This window comes from Rhipicephalus sanguineus, chromosome 1 (assembly GCF_013339695.2).
Source record: "Rhipicephalus sanguineus isolate Rsan-2018 chromosome 1, BIME_Rsan_1.4, whole genome shotgun sequence".
NCBI classification, from domain to species: domain Eukaryota; kingdom Metazoa; phylum Arthropoda; class Arachnida; order Ixodida; family Ixodidae; genus Rhipicephalus; species Rhipicephalus sanguineus.
Window position 1 is genome coordinate 167,443,663 of NC_051176.1, and position 20,089 is coordinate 167,463,751.

Sequence of the window (20,089 nt, forward strand, 5' to 3'; positions counted from 1 at the left end):
GGTAGGAACTAGAGAGCTTCAGTGACCAGCACAGAAAGAAAAAAGGCTAGGTAGATATGACCTAGTGACAGAAATACACTTTTCCTACTTATTGTTTTCATCAGAGACGCAGGCAAGACAGACACACACAAGAAAGCAGCAAGAGTGCTTTGGTTGCAGTTTGACAAGCGATATTGAGCTTGCCGTGCTCCTTCCACTGCTGTGCATGTAGGGCCATACCTGTACTCCAATCGTTATGTTAGCGCTCTGGTAAACTTGCGTTCACAGACCCTCTTCAGTTAGTATTGCACTTTTGGAAAAACATCTGACATACATTTTTTAAAAGTGAAAATGTCGAACACTAGCCATACTTTTCATGGACATATGCAGTGATGCTAATGACTAAACCTTGAATAAATACTTCTATTTTATTCTTTATTCTAGATATGCACTTCAGATTCCTTTGTTTTTTTCTTTCTTTTAATTGGAGAACCCAGAATTATAGGGCTTCAGGCAATACTGAGAGCGGGTACTGTTTGTTTCTCCCAAAATTGTAACTTCTAGCGATGTAGATTGTAAACCACAGGCTCTATATAGCAATGCAGCATGCAGTAAAAAAAAGACAGTTTTCCCGCAGGGGCAATGCAGTGAAAGCAATAGCAACTCACTCCTTTAGCATGCAACCTCACATAACTCCAACAAAAAGTGGGTTTAGGAAACGCGGCCGCTGCAGCAAGCAAAGTGGTCTCAGTGCTGTCTATGGCTTCAACACAAACTTTGCTATGAGAACACAACATGCACATAAGTATGTGCCGTCTGCTGACCCTTGCAGACCCTTGCAAGTCTGCTGACCCCTGCTGACCAATGGGTGTGCACGACTGTGGGTAAACACGACCAGCCAGTCTAAGTACGCAGTTTCTGCCGGAGCCCCTACTCCGGGTTCCCTCCATAGACTGTTGTGTGAAAGAAACGGCCAGCGAGCTTCCCCTCCGCTTGAGCAACAATCGTCGGCAGCCTTCACGCACATTTACTCGCACGTAGAGCATACGACACACGGGGCAATGTTGTTGATTTGGACTTCATACGGAACCTCACAGGGATGACAACACCAAAAACGCACCTGAAGCATCCATATAATTGCTATTGCAATGATATACATTTCCGGTTTACATTTTTTCACATGTAATTTTTTTTATAATGCAACAGCTTATCTTACACCTTGACAATGACCCATGACAGATGCTAACTGGTGGCCCTGACCGCTAACATGGGTAGATAATGGCATCCAATCAACTTTGACGGGTGCATAATTTTTTCTCACATTATGAAAAATTGATTCAAAGAACTGAACAGCTAACATGAAAAGTAAATAAAGAAAACCGCTTTTCCCCCACTTTACACAGGAACATAAAATTTACAAGTGGGTTAATTTAAACAATTCTGTGATAGCTAGTGTTCAATCGAGTTCTGAAGTAACAAAGAAAAAAAAAAAGGTCTTGTATACCACTGTGACAGCATCAGATACAATTTCTCTCTCTTCTACACATCGATGTTTCCTTCTGTTCCTCTAAATGTAAAAGTAGAAGAGGACAATACAAAAAAAAAACGTCACAGTTTTGCCGCAACGGCGAAGCAATGAATGCGATAGCAATAAATTGTAATGTAACGCGAAGAACGGAAAGCAGCTCGAAATTGTCAGCGCATCGCTCGAGCCCAAAGGACGCACGAAAAGAACGCACACAGGACGAGCGCGAACTAATGCGTCACAGCTCGACACTTGAAGCGCACTGCTCAAACATAAAGCAGGACGCACGAAATGAATGAACAGGTACACACAAGACGAGCGCGAACTAATTGTCACAGTTGTTACTTATTTCTGTTTGAACAGTGCACTCATTTCGCAAACGCGGCCGCTGCAGCGAGCGACGCGAAGCACCCCACCGGCCGCCCCTTCTTTCCTCGAGATAAGCGCACATCGCGCCATCTATGTGGCCACTAAGAAAGCATGCTGAATTACATGGTGTATATAAATAGCTCACCGTTAGCAGGCTGAAAGACGGTGCTGTCGTGGCCTAACGTCCAACGCGGCGGGCTGCAAAGCGAGAGGTCGCCCGTTCGATTCCGCGCGTCGGAAAGAATTTCTTAATTATTTTTCTTTATGGCTTTTCTATATATATACATACTTATACATATACGGTGAACGACGGCGACGGGGACAGACATTTTCCAGCCGAGACTGTCCATATAATTGCAATAAAAAAAACACATCAGAAATGAAACTTTTTGAAACAGATTTGATCTTTCGACCCAAAATTTCCTTCAGAACAACAGAACGACCAAAAAGCAACATGTACAGTACTTGAACATACCTATACTAAATGTGGACTTCCAGCTTTCTGAAAAGTGGTTCAGAAAAAGCACCCAGCAACCACCTATCCAGCTCAGAACAAACAGCTCTTTTCCAATAATATTAGCCCCCATATACAATATGCACCTTCGAGAAGCTGAGATTAATGAAGTGCAAAAAGTGAAAAAAAAAAAAAGACAACCTGGATGATTTTGGAGCATCATACTGGACAACCCATTGGACATCTGGAATGTCAACTCCTCTAGCCATAACGTCCGTGCAGACAAGCACACCTCTGTAAATAGTGAAGAAGTTGTAATTCACAAGATTCTTGAATTTCTTTAACTGGTAAATGAATTCAATAGATCAGAAATACATTACTTATCCATTTTCATGAATCTGTTGAAGATCTTCTGTCTTTTCTTTTTCATCTTGCCATGAATGTTGATGACAGTCATGTTCTTCAGTAGTCTACGAAGGAAACGATACCAAGCTTGTAAAGACAAAGCACAACGAGTAGAATTAAGAATATTAGCTCCGTACCATGTACGTACCTTAGAGCAGTAATTCTTTCGCCATGAGTTTTAATAGTGCAGTTTTTTCATTTCCTAAGACACATACATTGCCAAGATAATCTCTCACCAAGCTTGATCTATACTCTTTACCACGGTTAGCGCTTGGTAAACAAAATACATAACTTTTTTCCAGAAACCACATAATCGATGAAGTAAGACACCACAGTGCAACACAGTGCAATGGAAACATTCTGCTAATTTTCAAAAAACAAACAAGTTATTGGGTCTAGTGTTTTGCAACTGTGCAGTACATCGTGATGGATAGCTGTAGAGGAGAGCTCCAATTTAATTTTGGCTACATAGAGTTTTTCACCGTGCACTAGAGCTGTGCACGGGCCGTATTTCCGAGCCCGAGCCCGGCCCGGGCCCGCTGACTTTGTCGAAGGCCCGCCCGAGCCCGACGGCAAAGGGCTGCGAACCCGCCCGGCCCAGCCCGACGTACGAAAACACAATCCCGAGCCTGGCCCGGCCTGGCCCGGCTTTTTGAAGGTTCGCTGTGAAAACAAAACATCGTTTTCCGGTAATTTGGCATTTTATTGAGCATATAAAATATGATCAAACGACACACGACGAACAGTCTCTATTGCACAGATTACAAATTGTCGTGCAAAAAGAGCAAGCAGTCTACCGATTCCGGCTTCAACGATGAGCGGCACTTTTGCATTATGTAGCCCGCCGAACTGAAGGTACGTGCGCGTCTTGCACTCGTCGCCGGAATTGCTAATATCTTTTTGCCAGCATGACAAGCTTGGCATATCTCTGCTGCTTGTTTTTTCCAGAAGACTAAAACTTCAGATGGACGGGACGGCGATTCCATAGAGAGATAATCGGAGAGCTCATCTTTTGTAACTGCTACATTCATAGGCGTGCGCAGAGGGGGGGCAGGGGGAGGCCCCCCCCCCCCCCCCTAGTCACCTAAGAAGAGGGGGGCGCAAAGTCTGCCCCATACATTCACTTAATAGGGAGGGGGGCGCTGCGATGAACCTTCAACCCCCCTGAAGGGGAACCCTGCGCACGCCTATGGCTACATTCTCACCCCTGTCGCTCCACTCGCTGAACAACTGCAATGGAAAGGAAAAGCGGAAAAGGCGCTGTATGCGTGCTGGAAAACAATTCCCGCTCATTCTCTATGTTTCAGGCTTGAGTTGGGCTTTGCGCCGGGCCCGAGCCCGGCCCGATAAAACTCCAAGCAGCCCGAGCCCGGCCCGGGCCCCGAGGTGAAAATACGTCGGCCCGCCCCAGCCCGGCCCGCGGGCCGGGTCGGGCTCGGGCTTTCGGGCTACCCGGAGCCCGTGCACACCTCTACCGTGCACCCAAACCACAATACATGAAGATCTTGAATTCCACCTCCACCGGAATGCGGCTGCCATGTCCAGGAGTCGAATCTATCACATCATGCTTAGCAGCACAATAGCATTGCCAATAATACACTGTGGCGGGCTAGATTAATTTGGAAAACCTAAGGTTTCTCAACCTCTATTCTAACCCTAATGTAGATTCACTTTGCTTATCAGCTGCCATGACTGAAAAAGCTTCAACCTTGTTGCTGATGAGCAGGAGACCATAGCCACTGAACCACATAGGTGGGTTTATTTAGAGCAAAGCATATCACTGGCGACTTAACCTGAAATCAACTATGCTTCATTTTCATTATAGTTTGTTATGCAATGAAGCTTTGGTTGGGGCAGTTGGTTCAAACTTCAACTTTTGAAGAGCAGTGCAAGAAACACAGACAAAGAAGGCACAAGTAGACAGGACAGGCGCAAACTTCCGAATATATTTCCCAAGGCCAATGCAAGCGCGATAAAAGCACGCCTGTCGACACTTGCCACACAGGTTTCGATAAAATGATCAATATTAAGTCCACTATGAAAACACAATATTCTGAAACACATCTTTTGTTATACTAAATAGTATTATACTATATAACAAGGTAACAACACACATTTCATTCTAACAATAGACATGCACACTAGTTTCATTGCACAGTGAAGTGCAGCGAATAGCTAAAAGACAGTGAGCAAACGAACAACAATGCAAAATGATGATTCTAACAAGAAACAAGTAAACCTTCACAATGCTAAGAGACATTGCACAACATATATGAGAACACAATTTTAACATTGTGCACCACCATCCCAGAAATTAAATTCTTTCCTTGACAGACACCGATGGCACAGGGGCGTAGGCAGAAATTTTTTTCGGGGGGGGGCACCTCCTTGATCTGTAGTGGGGACGAGCAGGCAGATGTGGTCGAGTGTCATTTTCTGCTCTGTATGCTATGGCAAAAAAAAATTTCGGGGGGGGCACGGGCCCGGGTGTGCCCTAACGTGGCTACGCCCCTGCGATGGCATGCTTACGCATTAGTATTTTGCGCTCCTGGCAATGTAGTAGGCCTCGCTAACTTCCCTTTCCAGCCTACCTGCCGCTTTCTTCAGGAAGACCGTGTTTTCGAATATCAAAGTGCATCCGCAGTTCCTGCAATGTATATCTAGATGTCCACCCGATTTTTTATGCACTTCCAAACTATTTTCCCTTGCCCTCTCATCAAAACAACGACCACTCTGGCCTACATATACCCCAACACAACAAAAGTAATTTGATAAATTGTGAAAGTAGTTGGAAGTCTGCGCCTGTCCCGTGTACTTGTGACACCTTTGTCTGTGCTTCTAATTGTTATGCAGGCCTCAGTGCGGTTAAGATAAACTGCACGACAAAGAAAGTATTAACTTCAGAGCAGCAAGATCATTACACTCTTCAATGTACAAGCACATAGAGATTCTAAAACAAAAATAAGATAAGGCATGGTGAGAAACAAAGACAACATACTGAAAATTTCCAAAACAGCAGTTCTTTTATATACAAGTATTTCACACTTTCTAAGCAATAAAGCAGGACTTACTGTACAAGGATTGAAGAAAAATACTCAACACAGGCACATGTGCTGAAGAAGACCATGTGCTTTCCATCTGAATGGGCTCTAAGAAAGGCCACTAATGTGCTGAGCTTTTGGTCTGCCTCACAAAGCTGAAACAGAAAGAAAGACACTTTCCGCACTCTAGAGTTATTTTCATTTTTGATGAATAAGCCTTACAATGTAAAAATTCTTCAGAAGTGCCGGGGTACGTTGTGTATGGCCACATTCGGTGGGTTTTTCTTTCACCGTAACACTGACGGGGTTTCGAAGCCCAGCACGAATGAGATCTTCTACTTCCTTTGTTTGAGTAGCTGAGAACAAACCTGTTCTTCTCTGTTTGGGTAAGAATGACAGGATCGTGTTGACGCTGTGGATGAAAAAGTGTAGGTTTGCAGGTTAAAAAAAGAAAAAGAAATATATGTACATCAGAAAAGAAAAATGTAAATGCAAACATCTTGATAAAATATTTTATACTTAAATACAATTTCCTGTTTTATCCTGCTGAATTTTTATTTGTAAGTATGTCAAACAAAGGAGGCAGTGCATCAACAAAATTAGTAGCTTAATTTTACCATGTACATGTACATACAAATGTAATAGACCCCCCAACATTTCATGAACCACAGAGCCTCACTTGGTGGAAGAGTTACTGTAAATCCTTGTTTGTGGCATAGTTATTTGGGTTATATGCCTGAGGAACAGTATTGACATTGTTTTGCTTCTGCCAATAAGCTAGAGAAGACGTGTGTCGCCATGCAGAGAAAGAATGAGCATGCAAAAGACAGCAGGCAGACGGACAATTCTTTCATAAAACACACCAATAAATTTGCGCACTGCTGTACTGATGCTATTACAAAGTTAGTTCCAGCTGTGGCTGCTTCTATGTAGGCCAGACAAGCTGTTATATTAATCAGAGATTAATTGAGCCTAAAAGGCCATAAACCGAAAAGTCGTCATCTAATCTTTCATTGTATAGTCACAACTGTAATTTCGTGGCAAAAATTTGAGGCACATGCAGTCTTATACAGGCACAAGAATGAAGAAACATGTCTAATGGTCCAGGCCTTAGCGGAGGGGCATGTGTGAGCCAGCCTTTGAATAACTTGCATAAAGAAGAAATGAAATGCCTTCGTCCTTCGTCCTTCCTACTTTACGTCTCTTCTTATCTCATCGTCTAAAGATTTAGACTAAGTGATCACAATGCAGCTTTGACGACAACACCAATTTGCACATCAGTGATACAAGTAATAACAGCAGGTCCTCCCAGCCCACAATTTTCGCCATGCACAGAAATGGCTTAAAAATAAACCCTGTACCAAAACATACAGTGCACTTTCTGAAATAGTCATATTAAAAACTGGTACAAATAACAACTTGTATATTTCAGGAATCCAGGCATTACACCAACATTACAGTGCTGCGCATGGGCATTCTGTTCACACTTAGCAGTGAAACTTATGCACAATATATATATATGAATTTGGTTTTCTTCTTGAAAAATACCATCAGTAACATATCGTAAGCAAGCAACATGATCTAGTCATTGCCTGGAATTCACAGAAAAAGAAAAAAAATGTGCAAGGAGAAAGGTACATAGAAACGAAGATATACCTTTTTTCAAATCCCATGTCTAACAGGCGGTCTGCTTCGTCTAACACAAGTACCTCCTAGCAAATGGAAACAAAAATAATGCAATAATGAGAACCATTTGTCTGCTGCTTCACTTCACTAGTACACTGTCTGTTAAGAGCACTTTTTAAGTTGTGACTAGCTGTGGGAAAAATAAAAGACATAAAATTGCAGATGCAGACTAAGAAGTGTCGTACTTCAGAAGCACACATAAATTGCAACATGAATGAGAACACAAGCAAGCAATGATTATAACCAATGTGTAGACTATAACCTGGCAAGTAAACACATGCGTAGCAGTGTCCCTGCTGAACATTTAGCCTTGTACGACACTATTACTCAGTATAGATGTTGAAGTGCCATCGCCTCCTGAATGAAATTTGGGCTCTCCCTTTCATATTGCTCACTGGTGTACTTGCAGCAGAAGATGCATGATGATTATGCTTCTTTGCCTTGCATATGTAAGTACATATAACATGCTGACTTGTGAAAATGCCAGCTCGACAGCATACAATTTTTCAGTACCAGAGGTTTCACGCAAGCAGCAAAGCTGAAGCTTTCGTCGGTGCGTTCAAGCATGTCCACCATACGTCCTGGTGTTGCCACGATGATATTAGCTCTGCAAAAATAAGAAATTACGCACAGTAAAATCAACTGATGTGACGTTCTCAATATTTTCAGCATGATTAAGAGGTTATTACCCTTTTTCCTTGAAAGTCTTTACGTCATTTATGGGATTAGAGCCTCCTGTGAGAAGCTGGCCAGTGAACTGAGGCAGAAACTGGAGGAAGTGTTCGAGGACATTGTAAATTTGTGTAGCAAGCTCTCTTGTGGGAGAGATAACAATAGCGCCAACCTGAGGGGAAAAAAGAGCACAGGAGAAGCAATAAAAAATAGTTTATGAGAAGTGACATGATGCCATTTGGCCATCAAGTATGCTTTTGGGAAAAAAGCACCATATCCACATGCTTTGAAACAAATGCGTATCACAAAGACTACCATGCTAGCTTTTTAAATGGCAAGTTAGATAGCTAGCAATTGGCCCACATTAGTTCAATTATGAAACAAAGTGATAAAAGAAAGCAGATGACGCAGTCTGAATAGTGTGAAGGACTATTAAAGCAAAATTTATAAGGAATGTGACTCATTAGAAAATTTACTTTACAGTGTAGTCAGCGAACACTCGTCTACATAAGCCTTGCAGGTTGAACTTAGTTACACATAAGGCTCATGCTCTCATAAGTACATCTTCAGCACATTCTGTGAGCCTTGTGGCAGTGGTATCGCCATAATTTTGTTCGGAGGGGGCCTGGCCCCTGGACTGAAGTTTGGGTTGGGCAGGCACGTGTTGCTGAGTGTGATTTTATGCTCACTTTCCCTCAGCAGAGGAGAAATTTTGGGACAGGCACATGCTTGATGTGTTAAAGGGGTCATGAACCACTTTTCCAAGTAATGATCTAATGGCCTCAGTATCGGAGTGTACTGCCTCCCGAATCGATTGCCGCAAAAATTTCTCGAATCCGTCAAGAATCAGCGGAGTTACGGGGGTTTGGCGCAGGCTCCCAGCGCTTTCTCCCTTTTCTCGTGCCGACGAGCGCACTGGAAGCTAGACAGGGAGGGATGGCATGGGGGAAAGAAGTTACGCCAGCGCGCGTCATGAAACGCGATCGCTCTCCCGCTGTGATTCGCTTGCGCGAGTGCGGCTACCGTGTACTGAGGAGTGCGGCGCCGGCAAGTGGCGGCACCCCGCGGCAAGAAGCGCATCTGATCCGAACGCCGCTCTCGATTTACGTCGGCTATCGGCCAATAAGCATGCTATGTCTCTTGCGACGTACAGCGGACAGACGCCCCGCCCACCGACGAGAGTGAGAACCGGCCTCTGTTTGAAAAGAGGGTGCCTGGGGAAACGGCAACTTCGCGCTCCGCTTGTGGCCATTACGCGGCGCGCACGACTGTAATATTTGGCAGAGCAGTTCATAGCCGTGTCAGCTTTCCGCAGGATTTGTTTTTTCAATCAGCCCAAGGGGTGCTTCATGACCCCTTTAACCCCTAGCTATGCCCCTGGCTTGGGACATGACACAAATATGATTTTTGCTTCCATCTGTTTAACAAATGAAAGACAAGCATACCTTTTTTTTCTTTTGAAAGAGTACGAAACATGTAATTTGTATGGGATTAGTATGCAACTGCTAATAACTAGGCTTGTGCGAATAGTAAATTTCAGGTTCGAAGCGAACTTGAAGCGAATAGTGATTTGGTTGAATAATTTCGAATCGAATTCGAATAGTATATATCACATATTAAAAAGAAAAATGAGCATATTTGTCATGACCCAACTAACCTGCATAACGTTTTTTTTAAATTTAAACCAGTCATATGCAAATGTCATTCTTTTTGGTTCAAAGGGAAGCAGAAGCAACTTTGAATAGGAGCGGGATTTGACTTTCTGTAGAATGCATGTGATAACCTGTAAATTATGTTATTTTTTAGAATTTACTATACTTAGAGCATATAAGCCGGTATAGCAAGCTTTTAAACTTAAAAAATGATAATCGATCTAAGGGTAAATTGTTCATCTAACCTTGCAAGCTTTTAAACTTAAAAAAATGATAATCGATCTAAGGGTAAATTGTTCATCTAACCTTGAAGTGGGGCTTCGCGGCAATGTGGATTTCCCCTGGAAAGGTGTATTCACGGTATAGCACCCGTCCACTGCAGTGAAACCACCTTTACAGGGTGTTACATGCGGTTTATATATGTCTATTCATTCATTTCAAATACTTCGAAATTTAGAACAAATGAAATTCGTTTTGAAGCGAATTTGAATACTGTCACATTCATTAGAATGTTCGAATTGCTCGAATATTCGCATAAGCCTACTAATAACTAATTTTTATGTCTTTCTTCCATAACCTCTGTTGACTACAAAAGCTGGCCCTTGGAGCCCCCCTTTTTTCAAGATATATTTATGACCTTCGTAACTGCCTCACCTTCTCGTTAATTAAGGCGTTTATGGATGACTGTGTCCTGTATCGCAAACTAACTTATCTGACAGTAATCAGTAGAGACCGGATTTTAGGTAAATGTTGTTCCTTGCGTTCCTATCGCCCCACTTTGATATATGAGCATGATTTAGAGGTTAAGAAGGGCTTTTATAGTGTTTTTATCGTGCCTATAAATGCCTATTTTGGCGTTTGTGCCTAAATGCCTATAAATGAGCATTTTCAAAATCGGCGCCTATATGAACACTATTTTGCCTCAAGTTTTGCTTTCGAGTGCAGTTTGAGACTGTTATTCATGTCACCGGGAAACATTGACTGTTCGGAACTCTATGGGGTTCAACATAGTCCTCTAGTTCAACCAACTCTCGGAAAATAAACGCTAGTAGCAATGAAATTGGAAGCGCCGAACAGCATACACTGCCATGCTGGCATGGCTAATTATCCATGCACAGCGAAGAATCACTGCCGTTCCTGAAGGACCAGTAGCCGAAAAGGCACGTGCGAAGCTACAATCACTCTTGGACAAGAACGAGGCATTTTCTGTCCTATAAGAAGTTTCAGGAGTCCTTGCTGGTGAGCACTCTAGGATCACAGTGTCATTTAAGCCACTGAATGTTCCCTAGTACAACTACATTTCAATAACATCTGTCGACGTCAAGTGTTTTTTCACAGCGTACGAGCTCATTCTCATTGACAAGAGGCACAATTTTGAATCCAGAAATCTGGAGATGGTGGTAGTTTGCTATTGTTTCCACAATTTTCACAGTGATTCTTTGACTACGTTCCGCATGCTCTCCAAACAGATTTCTTCAAACATGTGCACTTCAAATGGACGAAAGTGTATTTGGCAGTGTTGGGACATCTTGCCTGTACAATTCAGATAATGTCGTATATGAGAAAATTGCCAGAGTTGTACCTAACAGTCCTCAGGTAAGAACATGTAAATTTCTTAATAAATCGGTGTCTCTCTTGCATTTATTAGTTGTCTGTTTTTGTTGTCTTAATTTAATTGCGTCAGGCAGACATAAAGTTGCGCTTTTTAAAATCAGTATTCTCAGCTTTCAAGTACCTTTTTCATGCCTGTATCACTATATGCAGCGCTCGAGTAAGCAACAGTGGCCATTAAACAAGAATGTGAGCAGTGTGCTTGTTGAATTAAGCCAACTGATCATAACTGGTCAAGCAGTTTTATGGGAAAATTGGACGGATATGTTCAACTGTTGGTGCCTTTGTGCCATCATAAACAATAACATATTGTTTTCCTGTTGTAGATAGTGTTCGCACATGTCTTCACTTAAAATTACTTGCATTTATGTAAAAATTTATGGTGCCTATATTTACAATGGTGGAGGCCTAAAATGTTGTTTTGCCAGCCTATTTTTGATGCCTAAAATGTGCTTTTTTAATGCCTAAAAATCCGGCCTCTAGTAGTCAGCTTTAACATGACCTTGATCATGTGTCAAAGTGCTGTTCAAAATGGCATATGATTTTAAATACAGAGAAACACAAAGTTATTCATGTATCGTGTAACACTTGCAGTATGTGTAGATATATTCCTCACGGTTTTTCTCTGTTTATTGTGCCAGACTACAAATACATTGATCATAAAATTACTAACAACCTCTCCTGGCATGCCTATGTTGACTACATTCCTAATAGCACCAACCCCATCCTCGGCTACCTGTGCCATAATTTCAACTCTGCACTGATTTCCTTTTTTTTCGTGGACATGACTTCCGAAGCACACAACACAACAGCAAACTGCTCAGCGCATCCTCTACCCATACTCCAAAGTGAGCAACAGAAATCAACTTCAGCGGCTGGTGTACACACAAAAAGAATGAAGGTGAGCCACTCGCACAGCGCGGGGCTGCTTAGGCCTAACTACATAAAGTTTTGTAATTAATATTTTATATTCATACAACGTAGTGCGAACAAAAGTTATGCTATTGGTGTTTGGGAATCATCTAAAAAATATTTAAAGACTGAAAACCAGGAAAACCAGAATGGACGTTTATTGGTGGTGTTTGTACCATGTTTGCAACTAATGTTGCCATGTGTGGACTTATGTTTTCTTTGCACTTGTGGAACCATTTGAAATGAAAATTTTCAAAGTGCATCTTTTTTTCTTGCGTGCAAGTAGCTTTGGTAGTGAAGAGGTTATAATAAAACACGTAGGAAAAAATTTAGGAGCCATCCACTCTGCAAAAGCAGATGACCAGCGAAGCTGATTAGTACATGACGCGGAGGTGACACAGAATATTCAACAAGGGTACGAGTTAACTTATTGTCTTGATTGGCATTGGGTGGCATCGGCATGGCATATTATTCTTTCTACGATTCGTCACCTTCTTGAGCAGCCCCTGAAAAGACGGACCGTGCAACCACACAAATGCGTGTTTGGCAAGAAATTTTTGTAAAGCCGGAATTTTCCTGATGTGTACAATTTTCCATGTCGGCTTTACAGCTTGTCCTGCAGAGGGCTTTTATTTCACCACCACGAAAGTCAACGAAGCCTTAATAAAAAGTGCTCTCTTTTTATTCATTCATTTTATTTATTTCTGGAAGTTCCTGTCGACGCACAGGAAAAATACATGGAACCCTTGACATATACAGGTTTGCTGTAAAAAGCTGGAGTATGCCTCTGCCATTTGACACCAAGGCCAGTGTAACTTTTATTAACAGACAAGAAAGCATCCAAGATCATTGCACTTGTTTCATTCTTTCCAATTATTTAAATAATGTCAGTGTCATGATGATTAAGACTACTTTAAACATGCCCAACCTTTCAAAGTGTCACAAATGTTGCCACCTATGTCTTTTTCATAACATTTATCCTTATAATTCTGTTCTGAGAAAAAATATTTTGCCTCCTCCTGCCTGCATATTACCTAGATCAGACCAAAGCTTTAAGGTAGGAGTGACTGCTTGCCATATAAACTTGTTCAGCAGTACCTTCATCCCTTGGAAAGTATCGAATGAAGCCACCTTCCTACTTCCATTGCTCTCATCCCAGATTCGATCAACTTCAAGTCTGCTGTTTGAGATGCTTTCTGATAAACTTTTTGCATATGCAACTTTTTTCTTTTTCCACTCCTCAATGTAAAGCCTGTGGGCATTGCAAGTGCTTGAAACAAATAAACAGACAATTCACTTGCACCCTCTACCAAGAACACTTGGCTCCTGATAGCTGGCATCTGAGCCACCACACGGAGGGTATCACCCTAATCCATTTCATCTCATCACTTACCAAGGTTTTAACAGCTGCGTTTGTATGGTTTGGTACCACAGAGCAAAATATCACAGATAACATGTCCCAGAGCATGCTCCCTTTAAAGTTTTGCTACGTATTATCCTTGCTTTTGCTCCCTGATCATGTTGCGCCTTCAGCGCCATATACAGGTGATTGCATCTGTTGAAACCTTGGCAGCTGGTAAAGCAAGAAAACGATTAATGTAGTGCTGTTAGTGTGGCTGCATATGCCCAAATGCACACTATCTCGTATTAGACGTTATCAGTAGATAGCACCCATGCGATCGGACGCTCTGGACAAGTATGCTGATGACTGTAAAGTGACATACTACATCCTGAACTTACCGCATATTTTGTGAGTGGTTCATCTCTCTTAAGCAAAATTTCCAGTAGAGGTATTAGAAAAGCTAGCGTTTTTCCGCTGCCTGTTACGGCTTCCACAGCAACATCCTTATTTGACAAAAACAGAGGTATTGTTGTCACCTGCATAAATAGAAAAATCAACAACTAGAATGACCCTCTAGTCACACTTCAGTGATAGAAAAAATAATTATTTAGTATCAAGTCTCACAAAAGTACTGCATGTACAACAGCTAAGGTAACTTGACAACAGGCTGTTCCTGTCCCCCCCCCCCCCTTGCACGAAACTAAACAAATCCCAAGTTCCCGTTTTAAGAAAAGACTACAGTGCGAATGCACCACCACCTCAATACGGGGTATTGCTTAGAGAACTTGTAAAGTGTGGCCACCCGCTATATTGACACATTTAATGACAACTGCATGAAACTGGGCTAAATGGTGAAATTCTACATTATTAAATGCAAAAACAGTGCAACAAACAAGGACCAGCAAAGAACACACAAACTAGTCTTCTTTGCCAATTCTTGTTTGTTGTGCTGTTCTTACATTTATGATGTCCTACCAACATACCCAAGTTTCCACCTTTCATATCTATATTATTTTATTTATTTATTTACAATACTGCTACTCTCATTCGAGAGCGTGGCAGTTGGGCAGTACAATGATTTTCAGTACAATCAATAAAAAAAATAGCGAGAAAGAGGGGAACAAAAATCAAAGCAAAACAAGTCAGATAAACAAACACTAACATTTGTAGCGTAATTACAGCATATGTGGGTTACAGAGAAAAACAAAAACAAGAAACACGATATGTACAGTATACAGTATGGCAAACAAATGCTGGTTAAAGAAACGGCATATTCAGTGGAATTTATACACAAAACGCATAATACATGCTAGGTTCAAGGGAAATGATAAAAAAAGATGGAAAAAGGAGGAAAATGAGGCTTCGCATGAAGTGGCCAAAGAGAATGCCAATAGTACAGGTGTCGCTAGGGGCTGGTAATAAAACTAGGGTAACTAAGATTAAACGTGTAGCATTGAGCCCAGCGAATGAACAAGCTGTCGTAAATGGAAAGTTTTTTAGATGGCATGAGGAAATCTATGTAGGTGATGTTGGTTACATAGGTGCTCTTACGCGAACACATTTTTTTCTATTTGCGCCATAAATTCCGATAGTGATTCGATGTTGGTGATAGTAGCGTCAAGTTGATTCCATTCTGATATTGCGAGCGGAAAAAAAGAATACTTAAACGTGTCATTTTTACATGCATAATCTGTCAATGTGTGCGCATGCTTATTACGTGTAGGTCGAGTCTGGGAAAGCGAAATGTACTTAGAAATATCTATTCTATAATTATTTTTCAGTAACTGAAACAAAAATTTTAGGCGAGCGTGTTTCGCTCTTATGGATAGCTTTCGTAAACCGGATTGCATTAAAAGATGCGTTGGCGAGTATGTGCGTTTATATTTGTTATGAATGAACCTCACAGCTTTTCTTTGTATTGATTCAAGTTTGTTTAGGTTAGTCACTGTATGCGGAAACCAGACTGTGTTAGCGTATTCGAGAACAGGTCTTACAAATGATGTGTAGGCTAGTAGCTTCGTTGCCGTTGTTGCGTGTGCTAGGCTTCTTTTTAAAAAAAATAGCTTCCGTAGTGCCTTTGAGGTTATGTTACTGATATGCTTGTCCCACTTGAGATCCGATGTTATTGTGACGCCTAGGTATTTATGTTCAACAACCTTATTAAGGGGAGTGCTATTAACTACGTACATAAAGTTGGATGGTATTGCTTTCCTGGTCACAGTCATGATCGCTGACTTTTGTATGTTGAGTGTCATCTGCCAACTAGAGCACCAATTAGCTATATCAGCTAGAGAATCATTCAGCTCGATATGATCACTGTAATCACTAATTTCTTTGTAAATAACACAGTCGTCTGCAAATAGCTTTATATTGCATTTGATGTTGGCTGCGATATCGTTAATATAGAGTAAGAAGAGCAATGGTCCGAAGACAGACCCTTGTGGGACTCCGGATGTAACTGTGACTGTGTTAGATAACGTATGTTCGTAAACTACAAATTGCGAGCGGTTACTTAAGAAGCTTTTTACCCAGGCTGAAAGTTCTCCTATACCAAAAACATTTTCAACTTTGGCGATTAATTTTCTATGACACACACAGTCGAAAGCCTTGGATAAGTCAAGTAGAATCAAGTCGGTTTGACCACGGTTATTAATTGTAGCAGCGAGGTTGTGTACTAGTTCAGTGAGCTGAGTCACTGTCGATAACCCACTGCGAAAACCATCTTGGTTGGGAGAGAAAAAAATTAATGCGCTCTAGGAATACTGTCATGTGCTTTAAGATTATATGTTCGAGAAGTTTACATGATGTACTAGTTAGTGAAATAGGCCTGAAATTTGAAGGTGAATCTACGTCTCCTCCTTTGTGGATTGGTTTTACCTTGGCTATTTTCCATTCTTGAGGTAGCTGTGAAGTACTGAGTGATTTCCGGAAAATTAGGCCTAGGTATCTACTACACCACTCTGCATATCTTTTGAGGAATGCATTTGGTATATCGTCGGGGCCACTACCGTTCTTGGGGTCAAGTTTAAGCAAAAGGTTAAAAATCCCTGCGTCCGTAATGTCCAGTTTATCGATTTCCGTGTATTGTTGTGTTTTAATCTCGGGAATGATATTATCATCCACGGTGAACACTGACTGAAAAAATTTGTTATATGCGTTGGCCTTAGTTTTTTTTTCTTCGGGAAGAAGATGTGATGTAACGGTTTTATTGGTACGAAAGTGATTCCAGAACTTTTGGGGATTATCAACAAGAAAATTAGGCAACACTACATCAAAATAGTGCTGCTTAGCACGTTTAGCTTTAAGTTTGAATTCCGCGATAGCTTCCGATAGTTTCTGAATTTTGGACTCTCCCCCTCCTTTCGTTTTTATCGCCCTGCGTAATCTTTTCAACCGTCGCTTTGCTTGAATTACCTCCAGTGTGATCCATGGATTATTTTTTGGAGGACGCTTTGTTTTTGTGGGTATGTAGTGGGCGATACAGTAAAGTACAACTGATTTGAAGTGGAGCCAAAGGGAATCTACATCTATTGAAGCATGGGAACCGGCTTCTGTAAAACGCTGGAATTCATGAGCGAGGTGCGTCTGTATGCTACCGTCATCGGCGTTTTCGAAGTCTGTTATTACAGATACAGAAGAATGAGTGGTTATGGTGCCGTCAAGGGGTACGGAGCACACTGGTACGTCGTGGTCAGATATACCATGGACTACATCAGTTTTAATACGGTTCATGTCGAAGTGATTACTGAAAAATATTAGATCAAGTATATTCTGAGAAATTCCCTGCGAGCGGGTTGGACGTGAAACGACCTGATGGAGATTAAAGGTAAGCATAAGATCAAACAATGTATCCGAAGCTGATAATGAGTAGCACATACTATTCCAGTTAATATCTGGCAGATTAAAGTCACCCATGAGAACAATGCGCGAACCAAAGGTGTGACGTTGCATGTAATCATGAATGGCACTGATAGAAGCATCACCAGAGTTTGGGCTCAGATAAACACAACCTATGAATATACTCGCGCCGTCACAAAGCAGTTTGCAAAAAATGGCCTCTGCGCTTTGTACATCTGGAAGAGCCACAAATGAAAGTCCCTTTTTTATTAATAACGCCACTCCACCACCACGTGTGGGGCGGTCTTTTCGGATCACAGAATAGTTAGGTGGGGCAAACTCGTGATCGAAAACGTCAGGTGTAAGCCAGGTTTCTGTAATTGCTGCTAAGTGAGGCTCATGATCAATGATCAGATTTTCAATCAATTCAGGCTTATTGATGACGCTGCGTGCGTTCACCGTGAGGAGTGCTAGTTCGCCGATTTTGCAGCACGACGAGTAACAGCTCCCTTTTTTGTTTGATGACTAGGTACGTTCGCCGCCGTTGCTGAACATGTAGTAGCTGTGTCTGCTTCTACAATTTTTTTATTAAGCATACCTTGTCATCCTTCTCATTGCTCCAAACATATGCGCGATTATTTATATATATATTATCAAAAACAAGGGAAACTTTCTCATTATTTTGTCGGTTAGCTTTCGCACTGTTCCATAGTTTTCGTCGGATATCGCGTACACGCCAGTTGAAAGTTGTGCCAGTTGAAAGGAAAACGGTTTCCACCTTTCATATCTATATTATTATGCCAGTGGAAAGGAAAACGGTTTCCACCTTTCATATTTATATTATTGTGCCAGTAGAAAGGAAAACGGTTTCCACCTTTCATATCTACATTATTGTACCAGTGGAAAGGAAAACGGTAAACACACACAGAGACAAATACAGTGGAACTAGAATGAGCAGATGAAATGCACACTATCTGCTGTTAATGTGAAACCAGAGTAGTACACATTACGGAAAAATAGTAGCCGATTACAATTACTTTCATCAAAAATATAATTGATTATAGCTACTAATTATTGATTCACACGAGTAATTGATAAAATACTATAAAGTAATAAAATACATTCAGCTAACTTTCCTTAAAATTTCATGTGCCAAGCACATCTTTACCTGTTCACACCAGAAACGTTGTTTTTCCACATGATCTTGCCTCAAATGAAACAGCTCACACTCTGAAAAATCCTGCAGTTTGGCAGTTTCAATGTATGCTACCCATAGGTCGGCAAACTCACTCATGAGTTGACTCACCGACTCAGATCGGGCCATGAGTCTAAGCCTGAGTGAGTCTGGTTGAGTAATATGTTGGTGAGTGTGAGTCCAGTTGAGAAAAAGTTTAGTGAGTCTGAGTGAGTCCGGCTGAGGAAAATTTTGGTGAGTGTGAGTCCAAGTTAGCCCAAAGAGCAAAATATATTTGTTGAGTGAGCTCCACTTTTTTTTTGCCGATCTATGATGCTAGCAGGGGCCTCGTGCCAGAGTCGAGTATCTTAGCTATTATACTACATGCCCATGTCTTTAAGGTATGAATAAAGCTCAACCATTTACACAAGGCGCTCATAAAATAGTGTAGTTGCAGTCATGTAGTGCCTCACAGCAGTTCCTCATAAAACAAGCAGGGGTGCTTATGTGCCATCAGGAGATGCATGTACATAGTCTGCATGCATTGACCTTCCATGAACTCACACCAAATATAAAAAGCTGCATCTCCAGTTATTGCTTGTCTTTCGAATAAAGTAACAGGTTATATGTAATCAATCACAGAAAAAAAAAATGTAATTGCAGTAACAGTTACCGAGTAAAACAAGTAATCCATAAATTACAAAACATGTAAATGATTACAAGTAATCGATTACATATAATCAGTTACGTACAAGTTTGTTGGAAACACATGGCAGAAGAAAAGAGACACAATGAAAAAGCAGCCATAAGGCACACCACGTGACATTAGAAAGTTTTAGAATTGGGAACCCTGGCCTTGCATTCCAGGCAGTTTCTTAGCGCTGGTGTGGACGAGGACAAATAGGAAGGGACACTAGACACATGGTCTCTTCCTATTTGTCCTCGTCCACACCAGCGCTAAGAAACTGCCTTTCCATTATGCACCAACAAGCCCACATCGCTACGCTTGCATTCGAGGCATGCGCAATGGCAACAACCCAAGGTGAGCGGCTGCGTATGCAAAGCTTTGGGCACCCTATTTGTGAAGCAACACAAAGGGAGAGAGAAAAAAAAAAGGGAGGCAGTAAGCTTTGGGCACCCTATTTGTGAAACAATGCAAGGAGAGAGAAGAAAAAACTGGAGGCGAGTGTAATCCTTGACGGTGTCTTGTAGTGGCCCTTGCACCTCGGCATTGGTGTGCCCTGGTGTATTCCGTGGGTTAACTCTGTGTTTCGCCATGCTGCCGAAGTAGATCGCAGAGGCCATGTGCTTGGTCGAGACCTGCTTCGTTAGGTGCCGCAACGACCCCAGCTGCTTGGTACCCTAAGCTGATCACAAGAAAGCCATCTATTCTATCAATGAACTCATTCACTTAATTTCCCTTATCCTGA

At 41.7% G+C, this 20,089-nt stretch overlaps 1 protein-coding gene across 1 annotated transcript in view; it reads right to left on the bottom strand.

Annotated features, from left to right (window-relative positions):
* LOC119401853 (ATP-dependent RNA helicase DDX55) overlaps nt 1-20,089 on the bottom strand; it is a 38,677-nt gene that overhangs the window by 17,560 nt on the left and 1,028 nt on the right. The window contains exons 2-9 of the mRNA XM_037668850.2: nt 14,047-14,184; nt 8,149-8,303; nt 7,973-8,066; nt 7,430-7,485; nt 5,996-6,185; nt 5,804-5,928; nt 2,708-2,797; nt 2,529-2,621 (exon numbers count right to left, since the gene is read on the bottom strand). Coding sequence (XP_037524778.1) covers nt 2,529-2,621; nt 2,708-2,797; nt 5,804-5,928; nt 5,996-6,185; nt 7,430-7,485; nt 7,973-8,066; nt 8,149-8,303; nt 14,047-14,184 — 941 coding nt within the window. The remainder of the gene's footprint in view (nt 1-2,528; nt 2,622-2,707; nt 2,798-5,803; nt 5,929-5,995; nt 6,186-7,429; nt 7,486-7,972; nt 8,067-8,148; nt 8,304-14,046; nt 14,185-20,089) is intronic.